This window comes from Molothrus aeneus, chromosome 1 (genome assembly GCF_037042795.1).
Source record: "Molothrus aeneus isolate 106 chromosome 1, BPBGC_Maene_1.0, whole genome shotgun sequence".
NCBI classification, from domain to species: Eukaryota; Metazoa; Chordata; class Aves; order Passeriformes; family Icteridae; genus Molothrus; species Molothrus aeneus.
Genome location: NC_089646.1, coordinates 95,562,722 through 95,589,842, shown reverse-complemented (window position 1 = coordinate 95,589,842; position 27,121 = coordinate 95,562,722). Strand labels below are relative to the sequence as shown.

The 27,121-nt window shown below is 38.0% G+C and overlaps 1 protein-coding gene across 3 annotated transcripts in view; it reads right to left on the bottom strand.

Annotated features, from left to right (window-relative positions):
• NETO1 (neuropilin and tolloid like 1) overlaps positions 1 to 17,834 on the bottom strand; it is a 63,083-nt gene extending 45,249 nt beyond the window's left edge. Inside the window, exons 1-4 of one of the 3 annotated variants that reach the window (XM_066561160.1) lie at positions 16,706 to 17,834; positions 13,070 to 13,123; positions 11,353 to 11,490; positions 3,101 to 3,349 (exon numbers count right to left, since the gene is read on the bottom strand). In XM_066561160.1, coding sequence (XP_066417257.1) covers positions 3,101 to 3,349; positions 11,353 to 11,490; positions 13,070 to 13,123; positions 16,706 to 16,733 — 469 coding nt within the window. In that variant the 5' untranslated portion in view covers positions 16,734 to 17,834. The remainder of the gene's footprint in view (positions 1 to 3,100; positions 3,350 to 11,352; positions 11,491 to 13,069; positions 13,124 to 16,705) is intronic. The other 2 variants (XM_066561153.1, XM_066561146.1) reach the window with 2 other exon arrangements.
• Between the last annotated feature and the right edge of the window lie 9,287 nt (positions 17,835 to 27,121).

The following is a 27,121-nucleotide window of genomic DNA, read 5'->3' as shown; positions in this document are numbered from 1 at the left end:
TGATATTAGCTGTAATTATGCAAAAGATGAATACTTTTTCCCTTAGTTTAGAGTTTTGACATTGAAAATAGTTTATTATACTGTACGCACAACTTCATTCATCCACTTCATTATAGTGTCGCTTAACACTATAATTTAGGAATGACAAAAACAAAAGCCTAAATTATTCTCTTAATAAGGAACTTTTTGCAAAACCTTTAGTAGTTTTACCAGTTTCTGAGTGTGTTCATTTTGGCTATGTGTGTATCTCTGGTTTTGTTGCTAAAGTTTTTTCTTCTGCAAGATCTCTCTTTTTAGAGTACTGAAAAGACCTCTGAAAAAAGGTTTATTTAAAAGGAAAAGAATGTATGGCAAAAGAGTTACATTTGTTTCTGAAACACAGTTCCTACTGGACTTTTGTCTTGGTGGATGGATTTCCAACCATTTCAGTACCAAGGAGTCAAAGAAACTATTGAACTGAAAAGTTGCCATAATCATAAATTATTAGTCTATCCCTTAGGATTTTTATATTTAATTTCTCTTTATAGGACTTAGTCCAAACTAGATTTTAAATGCCTTAGGTGCAGGACTCTTTCCATTTGCACAAACTAATAGATATTCATTTCAGCATTTTTCATTATATCCTAACTGATCTTTTTTTCAACTTCATCCAGTTATCTGTTTTTATACACCCTGGAGACATAGTAAATAATTTCTTTCCCTGTTTCTCCAGGTACCATTCAAATAACAATAAACAGTTGCAGCTTCAATTTAGCCAAATTTACTTTCTATTTTTTAAATCCTGGCACACACCCACATGTTTAACACCACGTCTCTTTATTCTCCATTAAGATCTCAAATGCAAAAGAGGCAGATGAGAAACACGTCAGGGCCAGGGGTGGGGACCCTCAAAGATTGCTGATACTCAAGAAATAACTGCATTGTGTCTGGATGAAAAAAGCCTCCTCAGCAGGTTGGCAGTTAGGAAGAGTGTCCTGCTTTTGACAAGTGAGATAAGTGGCAACAAAAACCACATCTCCCATGAGCTTTCAGCTGCTTGAGACAGCAACAGCTTCCAAATGAGTCTTTGCTTTGGATCACTTTCTTCAAGTTCTTTAAAGAGAAGTTAGCTGAAAATTTTCTTCTGATCTGTCCATTGCTCATAATTTAATTTTTTAAGTTGTCACTACCGAAGCTGGTTCTAGGTGGTTCAGGTGATCATTTCTGTATTGAAGTCCTCTCTATGCTACTCTGTTATACTCTGGAGTGGAATCCTCTCTCTGTTACTCTCTTATACAATCTCAAAAGCCATAATTCTGCTTTATGAGTTGGCAGGAACCCCTCCCAGTGCACACCTATGGACAATAGATCTCAAAATGTCATGCCTTATCCATGTCTGCATGATAAAAGACTGTCCAAGTAATAATGTGGAATGTGAAGTTCTTCCTCTTAGCAGGGATCAAGGAGGCAGCAGTGCTGTTTTGCAATTGTCAGATTAATCATATTCTCATTTTGGCCAATATTCCTAGAAATTCTCCACTGCTTGTAGAGCTTCTTTTGAAATGTATGGAGGGGGAAAAAGGAAAGAATCAAGGAAGAAAAAAGATATAGCTATTCCATCTGAAGTCTAGAATAATTTATGCTGCTGTACTAATTTACCAGCATTGATCTTTGTGTAGAAATTCTCCTTACATCAGTAGAAAAGGAATAACAATAAAACATGGTCCATGAAATTGTCTTTTACATCAGAGTTTTTAGACAGACTAAGTTGCAGATTTTGCTATTAATATCTTTTCAACTAGAATGCACATACATTTGGAAAAAAAAGCAAAGAAATCTAAAGAAAAGGACTTATGGCACAGGGGAAGGAAATGGCAAAAGCCCACAGACCCATGTTAAATGAGAGATAAAAATTTAACTCTCTTTTCAGAGTGCATATGCATGGTTGTAACAAAATTTTGTCTATTGTCTTTGAATTTACAGCAGATACATATACCTGGCTATCAGATTATTTGCTACAGAAATTCTCCCTACTGTTCAAGTCTGAACCTTCTAGATATTTTTAGCCAGTGAAAAACAGTATCATGGACTTGAAAGAAAATTTTACTGTGCTGGTTAGTTTTATAAGTATTTTCTTTGAATTAATGAAAGAAAACCAGAAAGAAGAAGAGCACAGAGCCTGTAGACCTGCCATCTTCTATGATGCTACTGGAATAATTAAGGAAGAATTTTGGGTCTGCTAATTTTAGGCAGTACTCTAGAGAACATTGTTCAACCTAATACAACAATTTAGCGGAAAAAATAGTGACATAATTGACAAAATTACATAATAATTACAGTGCTTTAGAGTCAGCTATACTAAAGCATGACTCATCACTCAATACATAAGAAGTCACAGAACTACGTCACATCCAGCAGTGCAGTTGCAGTGCAGTATAGTGGAGCTGCTGCCAAAGAAGAAATTTAAAATCAGCAATCTTTTGTTAACAAGTGGGGGAGTGGGGGATTTAATGGAAAGTATGACTATAAATTTTGTTTTACTTTAATAAATTAAACAGAGACAAGGAATACTGGTACAATTGCAATTAAGATTTACAGCCTTTGAAGAAAAATATTTAATACATGTTACTATTTGAACCTCACACATCCTCTGGTAATACTTGTAATAGTTTGCTTTATTGAGGAAGGAGAACTATTCCACTTCTCATCTGGGGAAATGATTGGTGAAGTGGAAAAGCAATGATGGAATTTTCTGAGATAATTACATTTTTTATTAGAATACTTTATCAATGATCTTTTTGAAAGAAAAGCTGTCCAGCGTAACAGCCAAGCATAAAACACTAAACTTCCCATGAAACATTTTGAATGACCTTCTGTAGTAGCATTCACTTGAAAATAATACTTTTAAAAACTGCAGAATCTGAAAATCTTTCCCTTGAATAAGCATCACTTGTTATGCAAAAGATACGTATGACTTTTATCAATTTCCTACCTATTAATACCTTCCTTGACAATAAACTAAGCCCCAGCTAAAGATATTATTCAACAGCAAGATTATACATCATTAGAAAAGTTACAATGATAAGCTTTTTCTATTAAAAATGTGATGGTTTGGACTTACCAGGTGTAAAATTATACCGAGCAGAAAACCCAATAGATTCCAGTTCAGCATCAGCAAAAAATTTAATCCACAGGAATCTGCCACTGGATTTTATCATAGGTGGATTTTGCTGTCCACAGAAACGTCCAAGGATTGGGGAAAAGCCAAAAGGTCCATCTCGTACTTCTATGTGGTCAAATTTACACTCCCAAGAAGGCTCTATGGAATATTTTTCATCAAAGTGTAGTTCAATGCATTGTCTAGGAGCAGCTAGAGACAAAAAAGAAAGTTATCTTATTATTTTATAACCCAAGACCCTTTCAAAACTAAAGCAAAACTGAAGAAAATCAAATTTATAATTTTGTATGGATTCTAAAATTTTGTTTAAAAACTTGTGCAAAAATTGGAACATCTATATTTTTTTAATTAGAAATTAGTACATCTATATTTTTATAGATTTCACACTGTCAGATTATTTGTCTGCTGTTCTCCTTTTAAAAAAAGTAGTTTTGACAGCAGTGCTTAGTAAAGCTAAGAGAGAAATATCCATGATGAACAGAAAAATATAGCCAGGAACAATTTCTTCAAATGTAAAATATAAAATGTTTCTAAGAAACTTACATATTTAGAAGAATTTATTTTTTCTCTTATATTTTGGGGAGGGGTGTTAATCAGAATACTTTTTTTTATACCTAGTACTGAGAAAGATGATAAAAAAAGGCTGATCAGAACTGTGCTACAGTAAAGACAGATTATCTTCCTACATGTATTGCAGTCAATGACAAACTGGAGTGTAATTGCTTATACTCAGAATTACTTCTCATTGGAAACATAAGAACAAATGCAGTGAATTCTCACTTAAGAAAGAATGATAAGGATCCTGGATAAGGATGATAATAGAAGAGCAAATGATATACTGAAAACCTTGAAGGAAATTCATAGTGGCAATTTAATTAGACATTTTAAAAAAATCCATCTTTAATGATAGGTCTTAAGTCTTGAGACATTCTGAATTATTTCTGAAACAAATATTTCCTGGGATCTCCTGTATAAAGCAAAAAAAAAGTAACTGGTAGAAATATAGTATATTCTTATAAGGAGGGCAAAAATCATGGTTTAATTGATACATTCTATCAGAGGCAACCTTTTAGAGGTGCACTGTTTTCTATGCTCAGTCCTGGCCATAGCAAAAACTGTCCGCCTTCTGTGTCTAGAGCATGGTGCATTGGAGCCTTTTGCTGACAAAGCCTTCTGCTAAGACAAGGATTTGTTGTGTCATTGCCTGCTGTGCCTCTCATGGGATCATGTCCTACACTTTACACATATCAAAAGAGGTTTGTATTACCATGAGTTTTGCCAGAGTTACCATTCTTTTCACATGAAAATATGCAAGAGCAAACTGCATGCCGAGTTATTAGCATGGAAACTGCTGCCACTCCAGGAGTCAGTATCTCTACATTTATTTCCTCAAGAATAATAAGAAAACTGTCAGTGTTACAAGAACAAAGATCTTGTTTGGATTCTGAAATGCTTTTAAATTTTAATCTTTTGATATGAACTCATTACTCACATAAGACGAGAGATTGTTTAAAATTAATTGAGTAAGAAGATATCAGGTAAATTTTGAAATCTTTACATAACAGCACATAGTCAGATCCCTCTTACAACTATTCATGTAGATAAATACAGCCTCATTTTATAAGAAACATTTAAGAAGTAAGTTAATAAAACATCTTATTAGAAAAGGAAGATTATTTTAACAGCTTTACTTAAAATGTTAATATAATTGGATGATTGATATTTACTGAAACATTTAATTTAACATAAGAAAGAAACATTTTCTACTGTTCTCAATCTGAAGACATTCACATTCAGGGAAATAGTAGTGACTTGTCATTATTTATATCAATTTACGGGAAATTTGTGATCTTCATGCCCATACAAATTCAATAGAAAAAGCAGAGGTCTGTGTTTTACATATAATTGCACCAAATTCACAGTCTATGAGAAAGAAGTTACTTTGAAAGTACAAAAAGTTTATAAAAGTAAGGTCAGATGATAAAGCTTGTAAAGGAGATCATAATGATGTTATCCTTGGTGAGGTTTGAAAACCAAAGTAAATCTTTTTAGATTATAGTAAAAGATTAAATACCTGGAAGACATCATAGATTAATTTTATTCAGAAGTTTCTATCCTTGACTTTACACTTTTATAAAAATTACTGATTTAAACTCAACTAAGCAATACTAGGACAGAAGAGAGCAATCAGTGACTTTCAATTTGGGATCATATGCTGCATGTTCTTATTCCATTTAAGGAGATTTGTTGAGAGCTGTTCATCATCCATCTAAGGACCACAGAGTCAGGTATCAGAAACTATCTTGAAAACACTTTAGGTAATCTTAAGAATGCTCATCATGGCTTGAAAATCTTACACATTCATGACTCCAATATTATGCTATTAACCTGTCTAGAGCTGTATTATTATGTTTTAATGTCACAAACTAGATATGAAGATCGATTCTCCTACTACTGACTGTCAGATATGCTGACATACAGCAGCATAGCTGCTGTGCTTCCCATAGCCACAAAGTGATTGCTTCAAAAATGGCTCATGCCATTATCATAACACATTTATCCTTTAAAAACTTTCTTTTCTGCTGCCTTGTTTGATACCAAGGAGAGGGTTACAAGGGCTGGCCCATAGCTAAATCCTTAACAAGTCTTCTCTGTATCCAAGACTCATGTAACGTCAAAAATGGCCACAACAAATTCAGTCATTTGACATGATTTTTGGTGTTGAAAAGGAACCCTAGACCCAACTACAGCCTCCTTATAGGAGGCTCTGAAGTAAAAGGAGAGATTGTAGATAAATAAAAAACAGGCCTACAGAGTTACACATGAGTGCTATTGGCTGGGTGAATGAATGACCTGAGAAAAAAAAAATTTCCAAACCCAATCTCCATGTAGCTTTCTGAATCTCACCAGATAGAGATAACTCACTGCTAACCAGTTTTATGACGAGAATATTGCTATAGTTTACACAATTCTGCTTTTATCTATTTTTTGACAAAGTCAAGATGAGGCTTTTCCTAGTGAAGCTCAGATCTTGCTATAGGATCAGAGAGAATCACATCAGCTCAAGGAGAGCTCAGGTTTCCACTTTTCCCTGAAGGCCCTGTGAGTAGAGGCTACTTCACTTTAAGAATGGAGCATTGAATATTCATTAGCAGCACTTCTCCACTGGGGATAAAACAAAGCTGGGGATTGAGTTTGAGGGTTGGATCACTGCCCAGTTCACACTCCTTAAATGTAAAGTCATGTTCTGGCACCATTTTGGCCATGCCACTAGGAACACTTCATATTTCTGTAACTTTGTATAACTCCAGGGTACAAAACACACATCCATGACCTTTTCATGAGGTGTTTTTAAAAGCACTTTTGTTTTTCTTCTTGTGCTTCATATTTAGTTAATGGTAAAATGTTTTGTTTGCAGTAATCTATATATAAATTAATCAAAACTTGCTAGATATGACCATAAGTGATGAAAACACATAATTCAAATTCTCCACCTTAAGTTCTTTTAAGTAAAAATGGTATAATTTCACATTTATGCTCTGGCTTTAATGACGGGTTTCTTTACCCAACACAAGGCAGAAGAAGCAGCTATTGTTTAAACACACATCTTGTGCCACACCCTTTGCAACAAAGTGTGTGTAAATGAGGTCACAGAAATAAACTGGGGACAAGTCCAGAATAGTTACTAATAATAGTGTATGTGTTCCTACAGAAAAATAAAACAAACAAAAAAAAAATCCAGAATATGCAAATCTTCCAGACTAGCCATCTAATCAGAAAAGGAGGGATGGAGTGGTTATTTCTGGTATCCTAATTAACAGGTAAAGTCCATTCATGTCTTCAGACCTTCTTCTGTGTCTATGATGTCAGGCAGTTGTTGCCCTCTCCAAATGAAATATATTGAATAATGTATCATAAAATGACTTGATTTCAAATGATACAACTTCCATATTTAATTTCCAATTATATTTCTTCAAAAAATGTTTAGAACCATGGAAAGGCCTACTTAATGCTTGCATGTCTTGTCATATTTTTCATCTAATTATCTTACACAAGTGCTGTCTTAAGATTTTAAATCCAATGGAAAAAAAGAGTCATTGGGTTCCAGCTTGCAGTAGAACAGTTGCAGCAAAAGTGCACAATTAAGGTTTTAATTCTGATCAACCTCTAAGTCTGTGTAGTGACAGCTGAAGTTAAGTGAAAAAATCTGTTTCAATTTGCCACACTTTATGGAAATGAGAAACAACTCAACACCTACTGCCGTCTCTATGAGCTGTTACCCTACTAATAGTTTCAATAATCTTCATTCCTTCCAGTTATCCTGCTATTATTGATAAGGAAACCACATTTATCTTCATTTGAAAATAGGGTTCTTCCATTGTTTTGGTGAAAATTTTTTCAACACAAAAATCACTGTGAAATACAAAAGGACTTTGAGCAGAGGTTTTTCACTTGGTGATAACATGACAATTTTCTAACACTTGTGAAATATCATGAAAGAGTTTAATGGTCTTTTGTGAAGACATGAAATTTTCGAGATTGAGAACTCTGTATGCTCACAAACTTGTATAGTGGAAGATATATTTTATATCTCCATAGAGCAATTCTGGTCCATAGCTGTATTTATAAACAAGCACTTAATTATTAAAAGCAGAAGAGTGGTTACAATTTTACAGGTTTTTCACTTATGGGATTGTTAAACCCATTCTTAAGTTATAATGTGTATAGTATGACTATCCCACTCCCCAAATATTTTAACACAAATAAAAAAAGCCTTTGCTCCTGCAAAATCTCCTGTGCAAATTTCTTTTTATAGCACACATGCCAAATGTTCTGCAGTCTGGCAAAGGCTATTGCTGTCACTGCTGTGATTGTTCTGGGCAGCTGTGAATTTTGTCAGGTTAGAATCATGAATATGCAAAATAAGGGTGAAATTTGGCCAATTTTCTCAGCTCATTTTCTATGTTTTCTATATGCCAACTAAGATTGAAAGAAAAAAAAGAAAGAAAAAAAGAAAAAAACCAAACAAAAAGAAAAAATTCTCACTGTATTTTGAAAGGCAGATGGGATTCATCAGAAGCTCCTTGGGGAGTTGTATCAGCCCTCCTCCAAGCCTCACTTATGACACTTCTCTGTAGCATAACAATTTTTGTACAGAGGCCATGATTTCTAGATGACTTAAAGGATTTCCTTTAAAAAGGCATTCAACCTGGACTTTAAAATTCCAGTGATAATGAACTCTTGGAACAACTCTTAGTTGTTCTAAGAGTTCATTATCACTATTACTAAATCAGAATTAAAAAAAAAAAAAAAAAAAAAAAAAAGAAAAAGCAGAATAATCTAAGAAACTTCCAACTGTTAGACTTGCTTATGTCTTTGCTAGGATAAAAGCATCTGCAGTCAGGAATCTCCTTTTCTTTCAGAAATTCACAGTCTATGATCATGGCAACTTTTGCCAGCATCACCAAAATAATTTTGACATGACAAAAGGATGTTTTCCTCCCCATTGAGCTACAATGGGGAAGAAAAAAATTGAGATGAAATTCAACTGTTTGCAACACACTACAAGCCGGAGTACTCAGTAAAGACCACTAAAGGCACGAAGAACTGTGTTTGAATTTGCCCCAAGACTAAATGAAGGAATGAATGCAAGCATCCAGGAAAGAACTTAGTGATTCATATATGCATTTATGCTCACATCATACAGCTTTCAGTATGTTATATACAGTCCTGGTAGGCTGAATTCCCTGAAACATACAACAGGGAGATAGTGATGAGGGGGATGATATTATAGACCATATCAACAGTCCCCCTAGTTTGGTACTTGGCATTCAACAAGATTCAGAAGCTGTTCAAGCATATGGAAATTTCAATTCTAAATATAGAAATGAAATGCATAAAGAGATGTTTCTGTCTTACTCTAAAATATTTATTTCCTCCATTAGTCAGGATTATCGACAATTTCTGTAGATTGTTATCTGATTTCAAATACATTGCTATAAGTGTTTTATAAATCCTTTAATATCAGTGTCTTATGACAATGAGTTTCATGGAATATAAAAGATGTGGGGAAAATTTGATACTTGCTAGACTTCTTTATCATTTTCTGTTATTTTGCAAAAAGAATAAATATGGACAAATTATTTATTCTAATTACAAAAAAGTTTTTTGTTGACCTTCAGTAGTTCTTTTGCCTTTTTTTTGAAATCTGACACATTTTAAAGTATTATTGCTCAGATATCTTCCTATATCTCTGCGTATTTTGGTGATATTTTCCAGACAGACATGACTACTTCTGATTTTTTATAGAAGGCAGAAATAGACATGGGGAGATCAGAGCTGAAAATGTTGTGCAATGCCTATGGTTCATTGTGGGTTTTAAAATGACCAGCTGCAATCCAAGCTGCTATTAGGCTGGATGGGAAGAAGAAAATACCCATGACATAGAAAAATTGTTTTCAACTGGACTTTACAAGATTGAGCTTTCTGATAGATTATAAGAAGATGTCTGTTGAGTTTACTCTTTTCCTTATACATTGCTCTAAACTTGTCAATGTGGAATTTCATCTGTGTCATAGAAGTTGGTTGATTAAATCTTTCTTTCTTAAATTGTTCTTTGGCATTTCCGTTTTTAGATATATTAGATCACAAAATTTCAACAGTGTATTTTTGCAGTCCTTCAGCATATATGTTTTTGTAAGTACTTAATTACTATTATAAAGATAAAAGTTTTTACTATATTGGACTTTCAAGCACCTTCTTACTGTGAGGAAGAGCATCTCATAACCTGAGGCGTGGGACTAAATTTTACAAAAATGGTGGGTTATTTTCTACACACTTCACTTTAATGACAAAACATCCTGTGTTTCATATCTTTGAAAATAAAACAGGCTTAGTTTTCCCCAGTCTCACAGGTGTGTTAGATAATTTGATCAATAGATGCAAAAAGACCCAGTTCTAGCAACATAAGTGTAATTGGAAAAAAAATAGTGCTAAGTTGTACATTTTGAACCTATACGTTTTTCTTCTTAAAAAAACTTAGTATTTTAAACCAATTACTAAACTATGTAGGAATTTAAATATTTAACATATGTCTGTTTAAATTTCAGACATGTACAGACTACCTTAAATTTTATTTTAAGAGTTTGTCTACATTATTTATAATCACCTCTTCTGACTTACCTCAGTCAAGTAATCTAGCACCAAAGTGAAAGTCAGTCATTTTGTTGTGACTTTTGACTTTCTAAAAGTACAGAGTGTGTGTGGGTCTAGAACAGTTCATTCAATTTAAATCAGCTATATATCTTTGGAAATATATCTTGGTGCTACCTGCGTCTTTTGTAAAATAATGATTTCTGTAGTTCCTCACTCCATCATTAATTCATTAATAATTTTCTAAATGAAGCATGGATAGAAGACCATAACTGTTTTATTCTACATGCATTCACAACTCATGAAAGATTTTTTTTGATTCCAGGGATTTACTACACAGTACATGATTCATCTTTTCTGAGCTCTGAGAGGATCTAACCTCTATTACCTTCCACAGATTCATTATCACAACAATCTCTCCAACATGCATTGTACTAAGACTAATGAAAAGAAACCACATAGTTTGTAATACACCTTTAGCCTTTCCTAAATCACTTCCATGCCTGCAATTGTATACTTTTTAAAAATTAAGTTTTAGAGATGCTTTGTCTCCTCTAGTTTTATTTTGTAGGTTGTTTGTTTCATTTTCATTTCTTATGAACAACTGGATGGAAAATAACTTTAACACTCACTACATGGATATTTTCTGTATGACTTCTTTTACTGTACTAAGCTTGTCATCCCTGGTTCAGTTACAGTAAGTTTAAAATGTCTGCATGAAAGTAAAAAGCATTTTTGTTTCCCATGTTTACTTTTACTTCTCATTTTAAAATGTCCTTTCTTCTGTTACATTGCATTTTAGGTTCTATTCATTTTTGAAATATCCTGAAATAAATTCCTGAAGTACTGTTTATTACTGAGTCTTACATATGTACCAGCTTAACTAATTTATGAGTTATATCAAAACAGAAATCAAGAAGTTCTCTGAATCTTTTGTCTTGAAAGTATTTGTTATCACGACTTCACCTACTCTTCACATATAATAAAAAGTATTCTTTTCAATACAAGTGATGGTAAAATATAAAGATTCTTCTTTTGGTCACCTTCTATAATGTAGACACACTCTCTGTCCGGAGGATACTTGTTGGGGTAATTTGGAGAAGTGAAGATGCCTCCTTCTGCATATTTTGTCCAAGTTCCACACTGCACTGGTCTCTGTCCTTCGGAAACAGTTTGCTTTTCTGTGAAATGATGACATTAAGCATTATATAATTAGCCCCAAAATTATCATGTACATGTGACACTTAGAACTCTCTAACAGGATAAATACAACAGCCTCTTTTCTGTCAGTGGCCTCAGACTTTTATCTGTTGAGTCTGAGTATGATAATTGATCTAGGGGAAAAGAAGTCTGTTTTTTAGGGGTACAAACATAAAATTCTTACTCAAAATATGTTTTTCAAAGCAGATGAGAGGTTTGAGTGTCCAGGGGAAAATAAATTTGCATTGCTTTTAAAATAATAACAGTCTAAGGAAAGCACATGCTTGAGAATTGGAAGGCATGAATTTCCCACTCATATCTCTCAAAAAGCTCAAGCATGTGCTCTGTCAGCAATCTTCATGCCATAATACAGGAATATATCAGCCACAAAATTGAGGAAATAACCCAGAAAATTATGATAATATATATAAGTTGTTTTAAATCTGCAGCATATTTTGTCTATATTCACTGGACAGAGGTAGACAGGGGAATTCCTGGAATCCGGTTCATGGATTATTTTTATCTCACTGTTTGCTGTAAAATTAATAAATTCCTAGCTCTGAGGCCAGGAATCACAGTCCAGAACTTTCCTCCTCCTAAGTGAATCTTCAGAGAGCAAGAGTCTTGTCTGCTTTCTTCCTAGCCCTGAATCTCTTGCATTTCTTTCTGCTCTCTGGCAGAGAGACTGGAGTCAAAGGTTTGGGCCAGCTCAAGCTGCAGAAAATCAGGGATCCTTTCCTAAGCATCTTGCTTTGACAAGTAGGCTAAAATGAGATGGATTCTTCAGAAGGAAATATATCTAGGCTGCTATTAAAAGGAAAGATAGTAGGTTCTAGACTGATGTTGCTCTGAATGAGGTATTTAATAATCAATGAGTTGTCCCTATAGCTTAAGCCCCTTTTGCATAGAGTAAAGGTGTTTGAGGCTCCCTCTTAGGATCAATGGATGAAAACAAGCACTTTCCAAGGATGATAATAACCATCTGAGATCCGACTTACACTCTGTTTTTCTTTATATACTACGTATTTTCTTTACATTTCTTTTTCACCCTGGTGCATATCCAGGCAGAGTATGACATGGAACCTAATTTCCTGCAATGAATTCCAGCCTGCAAGGACTGTGCATTCAGACACAGGTTCAGACACACATGTGCTTAGCAGCATTCCCTGCTAGGCTCTCCTCACACTGAGAATCCAAGGCTTTCAAGAATCTCTTTCTCTACTCCCCCTGTACAAATGCACCCATGATACCAAATTTCAGGTTTTTAATTATACTTCAACAAGAAAAAAGTTTTAAGTGTAGGTAGCTGAGTGCCCAAACTGGACTTCCCAATTTGAAAGTGGGAGTATTTTATCGTCTTTAGTTAGAGTCAGGCTGAACCTGATGAGCACCCCTGCATTTTTTGTGTGTGTACAGCCATGTGAATACTCCAAACAAATGGACAAAGGGCAGACACTGGAAGTAAATGGGCTATGAAAATTTCAAAAACTAAACTAAAACTCAAATCCATATTTTGGTCTCTAATAAATTGTCTAACAAAAATGTTTCATGTTTACATACCTGTTCCTTTTTTGGTTGCCCCAGACAAATGTAGGATGATTAGACTTGCTACAACTGAAAGAGAAATATGCATTAAATATCACAGAGTGATAGTTTCTGCAATCAAATGACTTGTACTCATATATCTCACAAGAATACAAATGAAATAGCATTGCTGTAAAGAAAAAGTTTCATTTTTACTTGCATCTTTTAATTGCACATATTGTATAAGCAAGTTTCTTCATGGCCTGTTCTTGTAAGTACTTATCTTTGCAAATGTATGCAAATAAAGAGGAAATCTTTGGGTTTAAAACAAAATCCACAGGCACTGATGTTCTCATCCTTTTTTTTTCCTTTTTCTTTAATATTAGAGAAAAACATTTTTACCAATACCTATTTATATAATAATAGTTCATGTCAGTAGTGGAAAAGTGGCTGCTTTTAACAGAGGGAGACTAAATTTCAGTGCCACTGTATGTACTAAATGTCTCTCACTGTGGCATAATAAAATTTGAAAATGAGTACTGGGAGTAGGAAAGAAGTTAGAGGTTGGGTTCTTCACATCCATCAAGCATTTGCAAATCTCTAGTGAAGTAAATTATTGTGTGTGCTTAACAATCTCATTAATCTAGTTTGACTTGTTGAGAGGGTGTTGCTTTTTGCTGCAGTGAATCTGCAGCCCACTTTGTAAACAGGTATCTGCTGTCTCCAACTGTGATAGGACAACTATGCCTCTTGGAAACAAATGCAACCTTTCTGAAAGGGACTTTGACCTGAAGATAATGACTGGGCTTCTGGGAATTTCCAAATGTAACAGTTTGACTAGAAAAGGATAAGAGGCAAACACTTTGTAGAGTCATAATGAGACTCATTTGGAAGATCAAAGTCACTAGCTAGCTACCTGATGAAGAAATCACACACTGATTTTCTTGTCATCATTCATATCTTCTTTGGCTCTCAGAGAAAGTGGAATAGCAAGTGCAGAAGAGAACAGATCCATCGGTTCTTGGAGTGCTTAGGGCTTTGCCCCGACTAGCTTGGCATTAGGCCCAAACACAGTGCCCAGGCTGCACTGACCTTAAGGTGGAAATGTAGCTGCATGCTTATTCAGAGCATTTTGGATCAGTCAGCTACCATTTTGTTGATGACTATGACGAGGAACTGATCAATTAATAAAAGTAATTGAATGGCATACTTTCTTCTTATTTTCCCTAAGAGACACTAAAAGCCACCATGGGCTAGTAACTATGATCCATTCCAAGATGGTGCTTTCAACATTTTCACCTTTTTTATCACAATTGATGTGCAATTTTCACTCCAAAAGAAGGCAGTATCCATATTTCCAGTATTCTGATGGCATTGAGATCCTTTTTTCTATGTCTTTGACCTTTCCCATGTGACAGAGGGTTTGAGGCATGGATGATGGCTGCCCTATTAAGCAGGGTAAGATTGAAATTCTGGGAAAATGAAGGCTTGGCAGCAAATTCACTATTTCTTGGTCAGGCTCACAGCCCCTAGGGATAGATGTTGGCAGCACTGATAGTTAAAACTCTTGTGTGTCACAGGCATTCAGTGAGAACACTACACCTTCTGCTCACATCTGAATGCTACCTAGCCATTCATGCCTTTACTCTCCTCAGGGATGAATTCTGGAAATACAGGCCAGCTCGGACTCTGCCTGCCAACTCTGTCAAAATCCAAAGGCAAGGCAGGAGTCACCCCTTTACTGAGTTGCTCATTTCCTATAGCTGTGTTTCATGCAGTGGTCATAATGCATCTACACTTGTAATCTTCACCAGCCTACACCTAATTTCTCAATAGTGTAAAGTGGATTGGTGTTCAAATGTGGAATCAGCTGCCAGTGTTCCTTCTGCCCATAAATTTGTGGAAGCCAGAATAGGACACACGATAACCAAACTCCATGTGAGAAGAGTTTCTTTTAGGCAATTAATAACAATGCATATATGATTCTTACATGTTCGTTTCAAACATCTTTATCTATTAGATCTCCCCTCATTTTCTATACAGAAAAAAGTGAAGTTCAGAGAAGTAAAGAAAGTTGGTCCAAGTCACAGATATATCATTATCAAGATGACAAAAGCCCCACAGATCTTTTCAGTTCCAGCTGTAACTGCTAGAAAAGAGGTTTCCAAACCAAGCTGTTTTCCTAAAGCATAGAGCTTTACTTAAATGTCATTATATCAGTATTTGCTAGTGATAAGCAGTCAAAATAATCTTGATAATAAATCTAATAGACAAGCAGAGACGTAGAAACTAGGTGTTTGAGGGTTTTGGCTTTATTCTACACATCTAATATCTAACATTTGGATAGATAAAGTGAAACACTTCTCCCATGTTAAAAAAAAAAAGAAAAAAGAAAAAAGAAAAAGGCTCTTGTTTTAGTGTTATTAACAGCAGCACCAAAATATGCAAGTTGCCAGAAAGTAATTAAAATTGTGATCTTCTTGGGAAAAGCCAACACAAATACATATTATTCAAGCAGACAAGGCAGACCATTTTATTCTATGATCCCTCTGCACAAATGCACCCCTGATACCCAATTTCAGGTTTGAATTTCTCATGCCTTTTTCTTTCTCAAGCCACAGAAAAATAACAGTGCTTTTCAGAGAGGGGGGAGAAAAAACAAGACCCCAAAGGGACCAACCATGGAACCTTCACTCTTTGAAAATTGTCACTTGGGAAGTGTTGGCAGCATAGCAACAATATTGTCATTATCTCGGTTTTGGAATTATTTTAAAGAAGTTTCCACAGAATTTCTTGTTGCATTCTCACGGTCTTCCTCCTCCCCCTTTCCCTCTTAATCACGGGTGTAATTATAATCGTGCTTTCTAGTGCCACTCTGATTACGCATCTTTCCATCTTTTTTGGATCTGTGCATTTTTTTCATTACAAGCTGTACATTAAGTGATTTATCTCTTGGCCAGGCATTTAGGAGGCTGTGATTTGGCACAGACGTGGCTTAGCCTGGCGAAGAGTTGTTGGACAAGCAATACCTGGTCATAGCGCTATTGTACAGGTGTGGGCGCACAGAGAAGTGCTGGGAGGAACTGGGGCCAGTCAAGCCCCTTCAGAACAGCGGACCCTCCGCAAAGCAGAGGCGGGAGAGGGAGTCCCACCTCGCGCCTTGAGGCCCCTAAGGTCTTGGAAGAGTAGGTGATATCTTTCGGTGCCTCCTTGCTAATCCTGGTGGATTTCAGCCGAAAGCGCCGCCCCCGCCCCGCAGCTCTCCGGGATCCGTGCCCGGTGCGGCCGCCCCCGCCCCCGCCGCTGCCCCGCGCCCCCTCACCCTCGGCGGCCGCTTCGAGCCACGGCCGGGGCCCCACGGCGGCGGCAGCTCCCCCCGCTCTCTGCCGGCGCGGCAAAAGCCACCAAACCTGTCGTGCCCAGGTGAAAGCCTCCAGCCCCGGGAGCGTGCCCCGCCGCCCGCCCCACGGCGCTGGCAGACACCGGCTCTCCTCCGGTGCTCCGCAGCGTGGTGGGGGAGAGGATGCTGTGTGTGCGTGGGGGGAGTTCGCCCCTTGGCCCAGGGAGCCTGGGCGTCCCGTTAGCCAGCCAGGTGTGGAGCAGCGGAGGGCAGGAGCCCGTGCGCGGCAGCGGAGCTCGGTCGGGGGTGGGAAGGGGGAGATTGATACTCACTGCGAAAGAAGCTGCGCCCATGGGTCATGTCTGTTCCTTACACAAGGGGCTTCGGTCTCCACTAATTCCATTTAGATACGGGAGGACTTCCAGTGGCGGGGAGAGGATGGAAGTAGGAAAAGAAGAAGAAGAAGAAAAAAAAGGAGAAAAAAAAAAAGCCCACACACACAGCAGAGCCGAGCAGCCTTTCCTCACCCTCGCTCTCCCTCACCGCCTTCAAATGATCACCGCCGGCTCAATCCCATCACACCCGAGCGATCACCAGCACCGCCACGAGCGGTGCATCGCGGCGGCGGCGGCGGCGGCGGGCAAGGCGGCGGCGGCGGCCCGCGCATCCAGGTGCCGGCGGGCGGCGGCGGCGGAGCGAGCCGAGCCCCTAGTCACCAGTTTCATACAGAACCAAAAGCAGATCGAAGCATTTCCTGCAGGACTCCGAGCCCAGCGACTTCCAGCCCTTCGGCTTCTTTTGATGCATTGAAGAAGGGATTAATGGGTCCGTCATCAGCTCCCTGTGCTTGCTCCTCTGAAGGGGTGGGGGCGGGCGGGAGGGAACCCAAAGAGGAGGGGTGGGGTAGAGAAAGATTTACCAAATAGGGGATTTAGTCATATTTGTGTGCAATGAGAACCTTATTAGAGAAGAAATCCTTTAAAATAGAATAAATCCATTTTTGCAAAACCCTCTCCCTGCGCATAACACAGTATCAAGTGGTAGCAGCGGCAAGAGGCTGAAAACACATTGCACGGTCTGAAATCCCCTTGAGAATGGATGGAGCGAGAAAGAGATGGATGAAGATAGATAGATGCCCCCTCACTTCTCCAGTCCAGGGTGAGAAACAGAAGAAAACCGTGGAGACTCTTGCATTCATTCAGTGGAGGGGAAGGGGAAGGGAAAGAGGAGGGGAAGGACGGGAGGGCGGCAGTGGTGGGGAAGGAATGATTTCAAAACTGGGAAAGGAAGGGTAAGAGGAGAGGGATCGCTTCCCCTCTCCTAATCAGTTCATGGATCAGACAAAATGCTCATGAGTTCCTCCTTGACCTGCACCTGCCAAAGGGAAATTGAAAAGATTTTCCCCTTTGAGAGACTTCTTCCTCTACACACCCACACCCACGCACGCACAAAGACACGCACACACACGCACAAAAGGGAGCAATAAAAGTTTATCTGCTAATCCTCCGGCCGCAGATACAATGATTACCTCTTCCAATCAGCCCAGAGACGACTGCAAAATCTCTCCCTTTCTCTCCCGCCCTCCCCCCGCATCTAGGACTTATCTTCCTCCCCAGCTACAACCCACCCCAAACACCCATCCTTTTGACGAGATTGCGGAGCGCTAGTGGTCAGGGCGGGAGGGACAGGGGGCAGAATCTAGTAGAGAAAACATATTAATAATAAGAGTATTGAGAGGGCCTGAAATGGTCTCAATGGAAAACAAGAGGGGAGGACGAGCGGATGAGCAGAAAGGGCTGTGTCCCCTCTCGGCCCCGGGAGCCGGCCCTGCAGAGCCGCGGCAGCCCGCACCTCTGACTCCCGCAGCGCCGCGGCCCCGGCGCTCCCGGCCCGGGAGAGGAGAGGGCGCCAAGAAAGGACAGGGAGCGAAGCGCACGGCTGGGGCGGCGGGGAGGCACGAGGAGAAGGGAAGATTTGTGTCACAGAAGTGCAAGGGGAACAGGATGGCATCCTCCGGCTCCTCTGCACCGCTGTTGCGGCGGCCAGGCTGCGGGAACGCCGCCGACCCCCGCGGGGATGGGGGCAGAGCCAGGGCACCCGGGATACCCGCAGTCCCTGCCCCGGGCTCCCCACGCCGCAGCAGCATCTCGGAGGCGGGGTCGGCGCCGCTCCTCCTTGCCCGCACCTGATGCTCACGCCGTTTGCAACAAGAAAAGTGTGTCTGGAAGAGCAGCCGGGGCAGGGAGAGGAGGGGGGGTGTTGGGAAGGAGGCTGTAAGTCAACTACACATGAAATACAGCCCGGCATCCTGCTTTGCGCGGGTGCGGAGAAGCACGGAGGAGGGGGGTGAGCGCAGGTCGGAGGGCAGCGGTGGCTGCGTGCCCGCGGCTCCGCGGAGCCGGGCTGCCCGCTGAGGGCGGACGGGTCTGTCCCGCATCCCGGGGTCTGCCGGCGGGCTGGGGCTGTGTTAGCGTAGGCGGGAGGCCTGCTGTCTTCAAGGCACCTTTTAATGAGGTGGGTACCCTTGCTGCCTTTGGGACAGCACTGAGCAGCACAGCAGCTATTCTGGAAGATGCATGATGAGGAAGCCTGGATATTTATTTATGCATGTATTTATTTATTTATTTTTCCCAGTAAAAAGCCATGTTTTAATAAAAAGCCTCGGCGTTTTTTGGTTTTTTTTCAGCCTGTGGATGGTCTGCCCCATACTCTGGAATGAAGACTGTATCTGTTATCAATGTTTAGGACTGCAGGCAGTCAGCAATAACAGCGTACACATTAGGGTAAGTCAGAGGTGATCTTGGCTAGCAGGATTCACCCACTCAACCAGCCAGCCAGCCATCAGCCCAGCCAGCCTGACTGAGCTCTTAAAAATCCTGCAGGGTGAGCAGGGCGCAGGGTTCTGCTACAGGGCTGTGAGTAAGCTCCTTATAATAAGGAATATAGAAGATGTAAGACTTTGTGAAGGCATTCACGTGTTTTGTGTAATCCATCTTGCCATGAGCAATATCAAGTTTGCAGCTGTTAATCTCAATAAACTGTCCCTACTCTGCTTTCTAACCCTCTCAGCACTTTCTCTGACCTTCCTTATTCTCATCCACAATGAGTTACAGAACTTTATTCGTAGAGTAATTGAAAGACAGCTGATTTATCCATAGGATCAACTTCTATACAGATGTGCAGTCTATCTTAGGGAACAGTAGAGTAAGAGAAAAAGGGTTGTGTTGAAAATAGTCATACAAATGTTTACAGACAGTCAGATGTTTCTTCTGCAGGATGATGCAGACATCCATATGGCTAAGTTTCAAGTTATAGTTACTTAAAAAAAAGGTAATAGAACAAGTAGGCACAAAACAGCTGATTTTGCTGTTCTGGGAAATGTGCTGTGTCACATAATATAACAGTGAGCTTTACATTTTTCCTTTTCTGAAATAGGATGTTTCCAGTTTTAAAATTCCTAGATCTTTTATTGTCACTCATAATTTTAAGGACACCAATGCAATAGTATGGAGAAACAGAAAGTAGAACATACCAAGTGTGTTTATGCCAAAATGTAATCAGTAACCATCATTATGGAGGGAGACATCCACAAAATAAATGAGGCATGACCAAAATGGCCACTGAGTGTTCTCATTAGCAATGAGACCTTAAGGAGATATCTCAGGATCTACACCATTGAATGTAAAAAGCTTATGCAAGTGTTTATGAGCAAGTACCCAGGGTTTGCAATTTAGAGATTGTTCAAAATTGCTTTCTGCTCCAGTAGATATCACTTCTGTAGAGAGTTTGAAATTTTGAACTTCATACAACTACTGAAATGTTCACCACCATCTTTTTTTGGCTTTATGTCTCATTTTGTTGCAAAATCTCTTTATGTGAGTTTTGGTAAATGCTCCTACCAGTAAACTAGTAGCTCATGCTCTTAGGGGGGCACATCTTCCATTACTATGGAATTCTACAGCTAAACTTTTATAAAATTAGCATGTATTTTTACATCTCTAACTAGACAATTGCCAGAACCTCACATTTCTACTAGGCAGTAAATTTAAAAAGGAAGAAAAGGACTGACATTTAATAAAACATGAAATGTTTTAAAAAAATGGGAAAGCCTAACAACCAAAATCAATTGTGTCAAATGGCATCTTAGTAGTGTTAGGAAGTCTTTGGATTTGCTTGGTAAAAGTCCTATTGATTTTTAAATGAGTTTAAGGGTTTTTTTAGATTTTGCATTTTTCTTAGAGTAACAACATTGGCTTATTTTATTATATGGAATGACAACTACACTTTTAGATTAGAAATGTACTTTTATTAGTTCTATATTGGTTGTCAGCTGAATCTTGTTTTTAAAAATAAGCAAGAAAACCCAACACAATTATGTTCCTTGATTCAGTACATACAATGCTATTCTTTGTAGTTTTAAACACTGCAATCTCTTTATATGGTGCATTTTGTTGGCCTCTCTCTTTCACATTCACAGCTGAATTTTTCTATTGATTTTTAGAGCAATATGTTTGAACTCAGAATATTTTATTCAGCAAGACATGAAGCACTTCCTTCCTGTTGTCTGACATCTTTGGGCAAACTTAAGACACTGATCAGCTTGAAGATGGTTGGTTTGGTAGAAAGGAGATCACTCATTTATAGACCAGTTTAAGCACTGTGAAACATTTCCAAATTGAGATTACAAGATGGAAAAAGGTAAATAAGCATGAAAATATCTCACAGTTTTGTCCGCAACAGTAGTGTACAATCTCCTATTGAGATCTATGTGAAGCACTGGACAGTTTTCTTCAACAGATAGAAAAAAAAGCTTTTGCCTCTGAATTGTGTTATGCTGGTGTTTCAATGTCAGGAAAAGAAAATAAAAATTCTGCTTTGCTGTCCTTCCCTTCTGTGGTTAGCCTATATGTATGTCAAAAGCAGAAGTCCTGGGCAACTGGCTCTAAGTGGCCCTGTCCAGGCAGGGGGTTGGAAAAGACAATCTCCAGAAGTCCCTTCCCACCTCAAACACTCTGTGATGCTTTGAGTCTGTAAACAGTGGGTGACAATGGATCATAAAGTGGGGGAACAGTTTCAGAGAGAAAAAGAAACTCCTTAACATTCAGCACAGACTTGGCTTACTTTCAGTTTAGTGTGTAAGATAATATATCTCCATTATTTTCTCCTTGAACCAGAGATTATTCAATCTCTGTTAAAATGGTAAGTTATTCACACTTAAAAATTCCCCAGCACGGAGGAATCTTAGGTAAATTACTCCATACCTTTCTCAATTAAATTCTTTCTTGTGAAAACAAAACCTGTCCAGCATTTGTCCATCCTTTCTTGGCTGCTTTGAATAGTCTTGTCTTACCCCAACTCTGCCATTGATAACTGTTCTAACTATAGCCTATAAAAACTAAGGGAATTAATTCCTCTTTGTGTAGACAAAAGACTGAAAGGATTCAAAATTGCCACCAGTTTCTCCCACATTTTCAACCAAACATTCCTTGAACTGGAAGAAACAGCACAGTTATGAAATGGAGAAGGCACCGGCTTCCTTATTTATGGAAAGCAATCTATGCTTCTGAGAGTGGGAAGGAAGAAATACAAGAGTAGTATTTCTCTTCTTTATGCCTTCTTTAAAAACATTTTGGATTCTATGCTGTCATGTGTAATCACAGACGCACTGTTTGCCACAATTTCTTTGTGAATGATTTTTTATTTTTTTGCGAGTATGTAGCAAATCCAAACTACAGGCTCAGTATAACATACACAGTGTGACATTTGGAAACACTGAAATGAATCATCAAGCTGATCAGCACATCTACATTCATGGTTTAGCTCAGATAAAAAGTGTGGTTCTAAAATGGATCTCCCAATTGCCCTCACTTACTGCATTTTGGATTGCAAATTGGAGCAGACTCTGAGTGTGTGAGCTGTTTTTCTTACAGATGAAACTGAGCTGAGTGATGTGTTCCTAGAGCAGTCTGTTTTCCAACTTCTAAAGGGCATGCAGCCCCACAGGAGCAGAGTAAAACTAGTGCTAAATAAATACAGGGACAGAGCAGGCATGGAGAGCTCAGTACCAACCATTTCACCTTCCAGACAGGCTCCTTTTTTCCCTGAATTGCACATTAATATGGACTTAGTCAGTATTGCTTTCAGTGCCAGCGGCTGAAACACGAAAAACTGAAATATATTCCATTCTTTTGTGATGAAATACTTACAGAGAGGCATAACATATACCTTCCTGTGTGATATCACGATAATGGAACCTTTTAGTCCCTTAAAATAACATCTTTCCTCTTATCCATTTCCTGGTCATTCACAGACTGTCTCTTGTAAGTGCAGAAGGACTTTGGGTCTGCACTCTTCCAACAAACGTGCTCCTGAATATGACACATTTAGAACATCTCTTCTGACACAGTTTTCTTGAAAATTGAAGTGCTTTTCTGTTCTGCAAACCAGTCTGGGGGATAACGCTTAAATATAAGAAGAAAGCAGTTTAAACAAGGAATGAAGAAAAATCTGACACTTTTCAACTGCAGTTTTTCATAATTTTCATAATTCTTGCATTTAATAAGTGCAACTTGGATTTACATGACACCACACAATTTCAATGGATAAAAGACTTCTCTTCTACAGGACACTTTTGTTTCTTCTTCTTTTTTTTTTTCTTTTATCCTGTTTGACTAGTGTAACTCTGAAATGGAATGAATAAAAAAGTAATTATTTGGGGTCATACAGGAATTGGCAAGGTTGCCTACTGTACTCAGTTCTCTTTCTTTATTTAGAACAGTGGTCTCCAAAATGGAGGGAAATTGTGGACTAGTAGAGTGTATAATACAACCTTTTAGGGTGCAGAAAGAACTTTTTTTTTACATCATTAATAAATGAAATAAAACAAAACAAAACTATTTTTTAAAAAATGTTTGTTAGCTCATCCTTATCTCATCCTTCTTAATTTTTGTTTTTTGTATGTGGTTTAATAAATACAATGAATTAGTACAGTAGTCAGTGTTTGTATTTTTGTATTTTATAAATAAATAAATAAACATGTATTGGGCCACATGCTTAAAAATTTCTTACTAATAGGAGTTTCAATTTCTTACTAATAGGGGTTTCCTACCAGAAAAAGTTTGAAGAAAACTAAAGTTCTGCCAGCTATCCCCTCTGAAGCAAATGGCATTTGCAAAAGTGCTAGCTCAGATTCCACATTTAAGAGATAAATTTGTCACTTGAATTAAGGTTTTCAAGAACTTTTAATTCTACCATTTCCAGAGCAAGGGCAGTTCAGAAGGTGGGGTGGGCTGGGGGGTTGTTTGGGTTTGTTTTGTTAGCTGTATTGTTTTTTTTTTTTCATTCACACGTTGATGATTTGGTTTATGAATTAAACACAGACATGTTGCTATATAAAAGAGCTCAAGAAATTCCATACATGTTATTGGCAAAGTCTGGAAGAAAGCTGTTGGACAGGAAGACTAAAAAAAATTTTCACTTTTCCAAGTCATCTAGTAAGAATTTTGTGATTACTACTCTCTGGCTAAAATAACTAACATCAAATAAAACCTCCCAAAAATAAGCAAAAGAATGAGAAAAAAATTATAAATAATCATTTTTCAAAGAAACAACTGTAAAAGCACATGAGACTCATGGCAAATCTTCCCAAGATTTTATTCTGAGTCATCTATCACAGGTTAAGAATTTGAAGACAACAGTGGAAGGTAAACCATGGGAATCTGCACAATTTAAAACTAAAACCTGAAATCGTAGAAGTTAAAATTAGCTTTAAAATAGATAATTAGTTCCTTACAAAACTACTATGATTACTACATAATAAAAAATTAACAAAAAATTACTAGTTTTTTATTAGCTAATTCATCTGCACTTACCTCTGAGCCATTCCATTGCAGCTTTTACTGCACTCTTTTTTCCTATATCTCTATTTAGGGTAAATAAACCCAAATACTCAATGGGGGTCCCATCTGAAAACTGTATTTAGAAATAATGTGACATATATATGGACTGTATGAACCTCTTTTTCATTGTAAGAATGAAGAAGAGTACTTAAGAGAAAGTATAATTCAGTTATATAGATATCTGGATGTTTTCCTGAAATATTCTCTTTAGTACTGACAAAAGAAATTACCTCCTTAATAAGATGAAGCAGCACCATTTCTCCTACATAGTAGTGAGGAATCTTGGAAGGGTTAATTGGAAAGTTCAACTAATTCTTATTTCATTAATGTCCCATTGGAATGCTGTAATTAAATGTATTTTTCCAGGGAATTGTTAATAGGGCTCACTATACCATTTAAGACAAATAGTCATTTTTACACTAGGGAGGCAGGGTGAGTCATATTTATTATTTAAGTGGAACACTTATAATATTGTGCCATGGAAAGAAGTGGATGAATCTTGCTGTCTTGCCAAACATTTCATTCTTGCAAGAAAGTAGCAGAGGTGGTGGCAAATCATATATTTTGAATTTAAATTAGTTATTGCAAGATACTATGAAATTACTAATTACTGTAGACCTGGTTCAAAAAAAGCATTTATTTATAATCTCTTGTGGGAAAGGAATTTGAAAGCTCCATGCAAGTTTCTAATTTCCAAGTCAGCATCTTTGCTACATCCAGCACATGAGTTATACACATAGTGCAAGCAGCAAAGCTACAAGTAAATAAATAATGGACTCCAAACTAGACTGAGATGAAGGCAGTGTGGGAAGAGTTATTTGGGAGCACTGAATTAGAAGGAAAAGCCTGGCTTGATCGGCAGTTGTAAATCAATAAAATTTCACTGAAGATGCTGGATACATATTTGTCAGTCCAAGTAAAGTCTTATTTTAAAAGATTAGCTTCAAGACTAACACATAATTTAGACATTTATTGTATTTTCTTTCTCTTAATCTTGAGATGGGGGACAAAGGGGAAGGTTGGCAGAAGATGGAAAGAGTACATACAAAAGGCGAGTAGGTATAGCCCTAATGGAGACACTTGGATATTAATGGATAATACTGAAGACTTTTCTCAGGTAAAATTGATTCATTACAAACACTAACAGACATAGGAATCTGTATACATGGGGTTGTGCTTTCAGGGAACTGGCATCAAAATATTCTAAATAAGACAAAATGATTGCATTATGCTTTGGGGCAATATGTTAGTAAGCACTAAAGTTGCAATTTTTCCAAGAAGGTAACTAAAAATATGGAGTCCTTCTTTGACTATTATTTACATGAACAAGATTTTACAGGTTAAAAATTTTCTGTTTCTAGTTTAAAATGCATGTCCTGTCATTTAGGTCCTGTAACACTTTTTCATAATTAACAAAAATATGTTGAACCCAGCATTTTTAACGTCATAGCTCTTTTTAAAGTCATAGCTAGGACAAAATTTAGTATCATTAAGTCAATAATGCTAAAATTACTTTCAGTTTCCATCTTCTGAATGGCCTTTTATTCACAGTGTGCATATGCAAATTTTGACAGAGGTCTTCATCATTAAATGAATAGTATGATCTTGCACATGACAGTTTTTTAAATTAAAGTTCATCTTTCTCAGTGTATTCTGCATCAGCCTACTAAACTGAATAGCCTCAAGTCTAGCTACTCTATTTTAAAACTGTCAAACATTATTAGCAGAGCAGAGAAGCAGTTCAAAAAGTAATTAATTCCAGGGCTTAGAGTAAACTGCTATTTTAATTAAAAGAACACTAAATACTAATGTCCTGATTCTTTGTATTTAGAACATGAAATAAAAAAGTCTAAATCACTTACATTTAATACATTTTAAATGCAAGTTGAAATACATGAAAGGCACATGTCCTGTTCCTGCTCCTTATAAGCTGACTCAAAAAAGATTATATGCCGTATTTATTGGTTATGTTGTGCCATTTTTTTATTGATTCTCTTCCAGTCTGTGCTGAGTAGGAATATCAACAGTTGCACCATATTTGCACAGTGTAGGATGCCAGACCTCAGCTGTGCAGCTGTGACTATTGCCACCTATAAGCCCACAGAAGATGTGAGCTCCAAAACACAGAAGATGCGAGGTTCTCTTTTGAAGCCATGAAGTGCTTTCTATGCCCTGCAGATTCACAACTTCCATCTTGTGCAGTCTTTAAATTATACACAGGGAAGGCAATTTGCATGAGAAGAAGCACTGTTCAGAGCACTAGTACAGGCTGCACAGAGAGGTGGTGAGCTCTCCTCCTCTGGAAATATTCAAATCCCTCCTGGATGTGATCCTGTGCAATGTGCTGCAGGTGAACCTGCTTTAGCAGTGGGCTCAGATGACCTTCAGAGGTCCCTTCCAACCCTCGTAATTTTGTGATTCTGTGAAATAAGACTTTTAGGCGGTTTGGTTTTTACTACAACTTTACAGTCTCACATCTTTGGTGGGCCTCTCTCCTCATGGAGCAGTTGAACTCTGCAGGCATGTCTGCAGTTTGCCACAGAGCACAGCGTGGCTGGTCCTAAACTAGCACTGATTCCTTCACTGCCTGACAGAAATCTCCATCAGGATCATCATCACCATGGCCTGAAGAAGCTTGAGCTACAAGGCACCCATGCAATCAGGGTTGATTGTCTGGAACAGAAGAGTTCCACATGAGTGCTGTGTGTACCGCATGGTGGTGCCAGCATGGCCTGGGGCTAGCTCAGACATCCATGCACAGATCTTTGCTCAACACAATTCTGCCTCACTGCTTGTGTCTGTAGTGAGGAATCTTAGAAGGGTTAATTGGAAAGTTCAACTAATTCTTAT